Source organism: Notothenia rossii, assembly GCF_949606895.1.
Source record: "Notothenia rossii genome assembly, chromosome: 2".
Taxonomy (NCBI): domain Eukaryota; kingdom Metazoa; phylum Chordata; class Actinopteri; order Perciformes; family Nototheniidae; genus Notothenia; species Notothenia rossii.
The window spans coordinates 32,869,010-32,878,032 of NC_136904.1; the positions used below are offsets into that span (position 1 = coordinate 32,869,010).

At 39.5% G+C, this 9,023-nt stretch overlaps 2 protein-coding genes across 2 annotated transcripts in view; one reads left to right on the top strand and one right to left on the bottom strand.

Moving 5' to 3' along the window:
* Positions 1 to 228, top strand: part of cdhr5a (cadherin-related family member 5a) — a gene marked incomplete at its 3' end in the record, with an annotated part of 7,992 nt that extends 7,764 nt beyond the window's left edge. Inside the window, exon 9 of the mRNA XM_079665661.1 lies at positions 208 to 228. Within this exon, the coding sequence (XP_079521787.1) occupies positions 208 to 228 (21 nt within the window). The remainder of the gene's footprint in view (positions 1 to 207) is intronic.
* On the bottom strand, positions 73 to 8,691 carry ctsd (cathepsin D). The gene is made up of 9 exons (XM_079663227.1): positions 8,532 to 8,691; positions 5,518 to 5,674; positions 3,586 to 3,709; positions 3,366 to 3,484; positions 3,080 to 3,279; positions 1,948 to 2,070; positions 1,410 to 1,554; positions 756 to 854; positions 73 to 509 (listed from the first exon to the last, which is right to left on the bottom strand). Exons 1-9 carry the CDS (start codon positions 8,591 to 8,593, stop codon positions 348 to 350), a joined length of 1,191 nt encoding a protein of 396 aa, XP_079519353.1. The 5' UTR covers positions 8,594 to 8,691; the 3' UTR covers positions 73 to 347.
* Between the last annotated feature and the right edge of the window lie 332 nt (positions 8,692 to 9,023).

Below are 9,023 nucleotides of genomic sequence, written 5' to 3' on the forward strand. Positions count from 1 at the left end.
GTCAGTAGTAGAGGAACAAGTTCCTCCTTAAATGCAAATTAAAATTGTTCTCTTTGAAAAACAAATCCCTGATTTAAAAAAAAGAATTAGATAACTTTAATGTTTAAAAAAGGGAAATACCATTAGTCAACTGATCCCTGATTATATACACGCATCATATCAAACCTCCAATCCGTATCACACTGAAAATCGTACAAATTATTTCAGATCAGTGCATTTAGACTCTAGGCAAAATCTATTGCTATACACGGTTTGGATCCAAAGCAACGGAAAGAGTGTGCAGATCAGATTTTCGTCTCACAAAACTCAGAATTTAAAAAAACGTGTTGCTCTAGCACGGGATGCGTTTACTTGGCCTTGGCAAAGCCCACTCTGTTGGCGTCTCGATCAAACACGGTGTAGTACTGCCCCATGAAAACATCTCCCAGAATCCACAGCGGTCCGGCGGGGGCAGGGATGTCCAGACCCATGAAGCCGCTCAGACACATCGTCTTTCCAGCCTGAGTTACCTGGACAATTACAAGGAAAGAATATAGTTAAAGATGAAGACATAATACAAAATACATGTGAGAATGTGTTGATGACAAATGTGTGCAACCACTGCTCGGACAACAAACCAGCCTCCTCCTTTGCCAAGTGAAACAAAGCGGCATTTGTTTAGTTTATCATGACGCAACACACAGTCAGTGTTGTTTTGTTGCGGCAGGAGCTGACTGTCCCCCCCCTGCTGGTTGTAAACATTCCAACATCCTCACCTTAAGGATGTACTGCTCTCCGGTGAGTGTGTAGACCTGGCCCCCCACTGTGAAGCTGATGACGGGCAGCGATGGGACCTTGTCGCAGTTCACCATGTACTGAAACAACAAGAATTCACTGTTTATTAGACTGTTCAATCAGTGCATTCATTGTCTTTACAAACAGACAAAAGTGGAATATAAAAAAAAAAGTCATCAAACTGCATTCTTTCCCCAGATTTGTATACAAACATTAAAATGTTATCTTTTAAAAATAAAGTTTGCTTATTCAGAGCGTCAAAATGAAGACTTTTCACTGGTGGAATGTTATCGAGTAAAACTATATACTTTACCTGATTATTGTAATTTTAAGCTACTTCACAATATTTTGGAAGTAAATCATTTATATTATACTCAATACAAATATTTGACAGCTTTAGTTACTTTTCAGATTCAGGTAATTAGATAATACTAAATAGGAACCACAATTAAACATTGACCTATTATCACAGATTATTATGCTTTTTGGAGTTTTCCCTTCATGTAGATTTATGTGCATGTTAATGGTCTAAGGCTAAAAGTTCACTCCAGGAAGTTTCTTCACACATTTTTCTATTTAGCATTGCTACTTTTACTAAAGTAAAAGTACATCTTCCACCTCTGTCTGTTCCTCACCTCTCCCTGGATGAGTGGAAGGGCCCCGATGGCCTTCTGCAGGGCCTTGACCTCCACAGAGGGGCCGGTGATCAGAGATGTCCCGGAGTCCACGATGGCCTCGCAGCCCCCCTTACACAGACTCAGCTGGTCGCCCACTGCCATACTGTTACACACATGATTCAGTAATCAGAGCTCACTCACAGCCTGACGGTTCCCACATGGTTTGGAAATTATGAAATAAAGTGACCATGTCATTGAGGCTGCAACAATTATCTTCTCATCTAGTAATCTATTGTTAAATAGACAAAAATGTAAAACTGAAAACGCACCGTTTCAACTGTACCTTGGCCAAAAAAAAGAGAGAACTCTTCTCTACGAAGCATGATGTCTATATATTTTCTGTCAACTGACTGAAGATTAAGTAACAATTATTTTGACAAAGTATTTCAGTATTAGTTCCTCTTGTGTTGCAAGATGCTTCTCAAAGCTTAAAGTTGGAAAGTATAGTCGATCATCGTCATCTCTTGGTTTTGAATCTGAATACCGGAGGACTCACTTGTCCACCCTGATCTGCCAGTAGGCCTGGCGGGTGACGTTGACGTAGTTGAAGTCCCCGGTGTAGTATTTGGGGTCGGTTCCTCCCAGCAGCAGCTCTCCGCCGGGTTCTGTGTCGGGGTTCCTAACGAGAGACGGCAACAAAAACGTTTGATTTCACATTTAACCAAGTATAAAGACAGGCAGATATTTTGGTTTGGTATAGTTTGAGTATCCATTTGCTTGCTACACAGTTGAATGAAGTTTTGTTTGTGTCAATAACAACTAAAGAAAATATCACTCAGTGTTATGGTTGTTAAACAAGTGTCATAAAAAGATATTTAAAGATTAAAATAAAATGTATATCAGCTAAATTAATTCAGTATAAAGTAAAGTATTTAGTGAAGTTACCAGCTTCCTGTTTCTACATCCAGAAGACTTAACGCAACATTAGCATTTATTTGCAGCCGTGGTTCTGTTCAATATTTATTCCACTCACATCTGACAAAGACTAGACATTTTGTCTTTTAATACACTTTTATAAACCTGTCGTGAGAATGATCCATCTGTACATCATCTTTATCTACAGTTATCAGACACACACACACACACACACACACACACACACACACACACACACACACACACACACACACACACACACACACACACACACACACACACACACACACACACACACACACACACACACACACACACACACACACACACACACACACACACACACACACACACACACACACACACACACACACACACACACACACACACACACACACACACACACACACACACACACACACACACCTGTTGTTACCTTCAACAGCAGCATGGGAAGAGTAACCCAGATTTCATATTTGTTACATCAAAAGGGCAGCTTCAAATAATAAATAAAAAAACCAGTTTTTCCAATCGTATGTCATTAGTATTTCAGAGGGAGGCAAACAGTGCAGGTTGTGAGAACAAAAAGAATGAAAATGCACACAGTCAAGCAAATTCAAACAACTATGAAGTGGGCAAGATTTCAGGCAACTGACTGGTTTGTGCCAACAGTGAAAACAAGAATAACCTATTAAATGTCAAAGGGTCTGGATTTTAGAGTGGCAACACGCTGAATCCTTTCAGTTCCTCACCTGTTCAGGTAGAAGGAGAAGACGTTCTGTTCCACCTTCTTCTGGCTCATGATGTTGTCAAAGACCGGAGCCACCCCGTCCACAGAGATGCGGGGGTAGGCCATGCCGAGGATCCCGTCAAACTTGGCCGCGATGAAGGCAACCCCGGGCTGCTTGATGGCTTCACCGAAAAGCTGGCTATCAATTGCCAAGTCTCCGATCTAGGAAATGAAGAGAAAGAACGGGTCAGTCACATAAATCTCCACTGAAATCTAAACCGAAGTTTACTTTGATGCAAGAACCTTACTGTGCATGTGTCCTGACTGAGGTATCCCGACAGACTGCCGGTTCCATACTGGATGGCGAAGGCGGTGCCGTTCTTCACGTATGTGCTGGACTTGCCAGAATTATATTTGTGATGAAGCACTGTGAGAAAGAAAAGAGATATTTAATTGAAAGTTCCAACATTTTACAGAGAAAATGTAACTTCACAGCACGGTGTTTGCGATGACTACAGGTGGACTTACAGCAAGCGATGTCCAAGAGGGAGCAGTGAATCGAGGGCACCCACAGGTTGGAGGAACCCGTGTCGAAGACGACAGTGAAGGGCTGAGGGGGGGTACCCAGGCCGATCTCCCCGTAATACTGGGCCTGGAGGGGGGGGGGGGGGGGGGGGGGAAGAAAACATTTGATTATCAAGAACAAGCCTTTTGAGATTTAGTGGGCTTTCAAGAACTTAAAAAAAACCAGCAGGAAATAAATCTACGTCTAAACACTTAATCCTAGAGCTGATCTTAAATTTTCCATAATAGAGATTAAGATAACAAAACACTCATCATTTCTACCAACAGCAGAGAAACTGAGCATGTCATAATTGTAATGTTATGAGGAAAATATAATCCTAGTCACCCCCAGCAAATGTGGTTCTTTAACAGCAGTTTGCAGGCATATGCTTTTATAAAAGTAACCCCAACACTTATTTAGAAATACCGCAAACTCTTAATTTGAAATTAGGCAGAATGAATTGGCCGGCTGAGCCATGATTAGCTGTATGTTGATCTTGAGATCGCATGAACCATTTATCAGCGAATTAGGGTCATTTTCAGTTAATTTGATATGTTTTGATAAATGGCAAATAGCAATTAGATAAAGGGAAATTAATGTTATGTTCAGGCTCTAGTCTCCTTTAACAGTGACACACTGTTTGTTTGCCTTCGCTGAGTCCTCGCAGCTGTTGGTGTCAGCAAGTGTTAGAAGGACACAGGTTACATAACTACCAAGTCGTGTCAATAAATCACTTAATGTTTCACAATTTAAAATGTGACTCAACACACGATGTCTCGACAAATGTGACTGAAATTGAAAAGGGCCCAACCATTCAGCCTGGGGGAGTTTTGTCAATTCATTCCACCCTCAAAGCACTTCCTTTTATTCTGAGATACGTTTTAAACCCGCATTTATCTGATTTACACTCCGATTTGCCCAAGCTACAGATGTTTCCCATACCATTAAGCCATGCATAGTATTGGATTATTTTATATTTAGGTGACATGGTCTTTGACACCTCTGACTGTAATGGAGATAATTGTATTTGTGGTGCCTATATTTGACATGTACAAACAATTGATTTTAGCAGTGTCCTCGATACTCCGGATGATATACAGCAGGAGTTCCCGAGGTTTGCATCGCGTTAGGGAAAGCTTTGTTTTCTCACTTTTTTATATGTATTTAGTAAATAAAATGTATTGAAATATTTTTATGATAAATAATGATTTATTTACTATTTTGCTTTGCAGGATTGAAAATAGGCCTGTATTATTTATTTAAATGTTACATAGCTTAAGTCCGACTTGTTGGCTTTTCTAGTATGTCAAAATTAAATATTCTGCAGACCTATTCATCAACAGATAAACTGATATCTGTTAACAAATATTATCAGTCTAGATATAATCACAATCGTAAATACTTAATTTATGTAAAACATCAAAAATTGACAATCGCTTGAATATTATACTCCTTTACATTTTACCTTTTCTTGTATTGAAAGGTTGATGGAGTTTCATATGTAAAGAAAAACCGAGAGCAAACAAACAAACGTTCAGTCAGCTGATTATGAGGCTTACAGATAAACAACTGAGTCAGTGGTCATGTGGTAAACATTTCCTCTTCTGTCACATTCAGTTTTCTCACAGAAAAGCTGATATTAGTCTACAGCAGAATGAATCAGCTTTTCTTAAAAAGCTGTGTTTGCAAAGGATTTACTGGTCTGGAGAGGCAAAGTCTAATTTCCCATTGAGCTGGGAAAAAGGCAGAGGCGTCACAACACAACAGGACCTTTGTTGCCCCCCACCCCACCACCCCACCACCCCCCACTTGGCTTTTCAGCTTTTGAGCAGTGCATTAGGGGAAAGGGAAGACTTAAGGGTCCACAGGTCAGTGGTTTTGAGAAAAACGCTTACGTCCAAGTAGTTCTTCAGGGTTTCTGGAGTGGGTGCATTACTGGCGGGGAAGCCAAAGTTGTACTTCAGGGAGTGATGGTCGGCCAGGAGCTCCTCTGCTCTCTTCCCCGAGTCGGTCAGCTGACGTCTGATGGAACGGAATTTTTTTAAGGGAATTCTGTATGGGAAGAAACATTAAAGACTGTTGACTGTGCTTTGAACAACATAATTTAAGTTTAAATGCAGTGGAAATTAAGAGTTATCATTAGGCTACTTCATTTGTAGAAATGCTTACACAACTGGTGGTGTCGCAGATAAGATTTGGACTACATACTTCCTCCTTATCACCCAGTTTAATTTAAGAAGGGTATGCCAAAACAAAAAGAGAAAACAAAAATACAGATTAAAAGGAAAACAAAAACTACCTAAACATGTTAAATAATTCTACAAAACACTTTCAATCCAAACTGAGCATTTCAATCTTCATGAAGGGGGATTTTGACATTAGGCTGCAAGTGTTTTATAGGTAGGGTTGACTGATAAACCAGCCACACAGTGTTCCTTTAACCAGTCATCAACTTGTGACTTTAGCACAGTCAAAATTAAATATGAAACCAAGAGCAACTTCATGGAGTCATATTGCCAATACCATTAACTTCAGTGTCTGACTGAAACACTTCTCTTTTTCCTTAACGACTAAAGCACCATATTGCTGACATGTGGGTTTAAAAAAAGAAAGAAAGCAGGATGTATAAGACAGTCACACCTAGGGTTGCAAAATTACGGGAATTTTCAAAGATGGAAACTTTCCACGGGAATTAACGGGAATTTATGGGAATAAACTGGGAATTTTCTAAATTGAAGGTTGGCTCTTCATAGGGAACTTAAATATAGTTGGGGAAAGTATATTTTAGCATAATCTTGACTAAAACAAACAGATGCCATTCAAGTACACTTGAATATCCAGGCCATAGCGCACTGCTTACTGCATGGCTATTGAGACCAAACAAAGGTTCGCAACAGGCCGGACACAGAGCCATCCTCAACAAGGCTGGACAGTGACACAGAAGAGGAAGACTCAGAGTTGGATGTTGATTAGGCCCAGGAAGAGCCCATTGACTGAAAGGGTTTAGCCAAAATGCAGAGGATTGCTTGAAGGAAGATTTGCATGTTTAAATGGGACTTTTTGGAGGGAGAAGGGTGAGTGGGGTTGGGGGGGATGAGTAACATTTAACTCAACATTCCTGTTTTCGTTCTTCAATTAAACAAATAATTGTTCAATAAAATAATTAAAACTTGTTCTGTTCTACTTTAAAAAAATATATTTTAAAAACTAAATGTTGAAATGTCATGTTTTTTTGCATTGAATATTTCAAAAATGTCCCGGCTGAACTTCCCATGGAAACTTTCCGCCCCTTTGCAATCCTATTCACACCACAGAGAGGACGCTTTCTATTTTTAGCACATGCCATGACTTCTGTGCAAGCTTTCAAGCATGAAGTTTGAATATTTGTACACAATTAAGAGACCTCCACATTTTAAAGAACCTAAAATAATGTCAGAATGTGAGAAATCTCAATGACAGATAGTCACATCCAGCCTTCAGCGGTGGCATAGATTAGATATCTTTGAATGAACAAACACACAGGTGAGCTATGTTAAGATAACTGGCATTGCACCTGGCCATGCAATCAGCTCCATAACAACCAACGGGAGGAAAAGGTGGAAATGAGTTCATTAGCTGTGCTCCATGATCAAGGTTTGACTGGCTCAGTGAGAACTGCAGCAGTGTACTATCCTTCCCTTTGCATTGTTAATGTCATAAAAAAAACTAAAACTTCTGTTTTAAGTGCACTTCAATGTTTCTACATTTCAGAGGGAAACGTTTTTACTACATTTATTAACAGTGTTTTCATATTCAAGAACAGCAGCCCCCAGTAAACTAATCCATGGATTATTTCTTAGTACATTACATGTCATTTATTAGACGCTTTTATCAAAAGCGACTTACATACTGTGGAAAATCCCCCACAGGGGCAATTTGGGGTGAAGTGTCTTGCCCAGGGACACAACGACATGCTGACTGCAGTGGGACTCGAACTTGCTACCCTCTGATTCGAAGTCCAGCACTCTATCTCTACACAAATATTTATGTATTACATTTGTTGTATTCATGCCCAGTAACTTATTTTAGAAAGAAGATAATGAGCACTGATGTTGCAATTGCAATGTGATTTACTTTATTGACGGTAGTAAAAGCTTTTGCAAACACGATTAGATTGTAGTAAGAATAACATTCTAATTATTGTATTTTTGCAGGGATAGGTACCAAACAAAGCTTTTTCTATCTATAGTCTATAAAATACGATTTTAAGGCGAGGTTCATTTGGCTATTTCCATAAAACATTGAATAATGGTTCAGCCCTATAATCCCTTGATGCTTTGTGGAGAAAATCCGTTTTACAGATCAGGCGATTCATTCAACTAATTGATTAGTCGACAAAGGGATATGGTCTTAAGTCGACTAATCATTTCTATTCTCGAAGACAGCCTTATTAGTCCTGAGTACCCATCAGAAAAAGTGGGCCAAACCCCTTGCAAACAATGCTAAACATATATAGGCTGCTGGTTAAGTAAAACAAAAAAATACTCTCAAATTGCATATAAGGTTACTCCACCAGTATGATGAACTGGTTTCTGGAAGCCTCTCTATGATCAGCCTACAGAGAGGTGATAGTTCACAGCAAGCAACACTGAACAGGTTTAGAAGTCACACGCTGTCCTCTGCTGAGCACAGGATCACAGAGAGACAGACGAGATAGAAACTAGCTAACAGAATCTGTAAGCTAACACACCAAACTTCTACATTATATATATGTCAGGTGTAAAATGTGCAAACAGACAATCTTCTGTCGTGAAACGTTAGGCAATACGAGTTGAAATTGTGTAGGTTGCACGTTAGCTCACATGAAATCCCATAAACCTTGACTTAAAAATACTTGTACTAGTGATATATAACAATTGTACTTTCTTACCGAACAAGCGCGTCGTTGGTCAGGGCTAAGACAGCGAACACACACAGCAATAACATCTTCATTGTAACAGTGGGAAGAATCAGAAACGCAGAGACACAACAATGACTGAGCAGTTCAGACTTGTTGTCGACAACTGCCGATTTCTATCAGCTGACTGCATGGGGCAGGCTTCGTCACGTGATCCTCAATCCGCTCCGGTGACGTCACTTCCGGTATTTAAAACAAAATCTGATACTTCATTTTAATCACGGACATTTTACTAGCTTTTAGTTTAGTTCTTGGAAGGAAATTGTACGCTCGTTTTAACGTTTGAATTAAGCAAATGTACATTTATCAGAACATAATGAGATCGATTTCAAAATGTTTATTTTCATATATTGTGTTGTCGGACATTAAACTTTTGTGATCAGGAACATGAACGGTATTTAAAGTAGTACAAATATCCCCTGTGATTTATACATTATAGCCTTTATCTTATCACAAGTTTGTTAT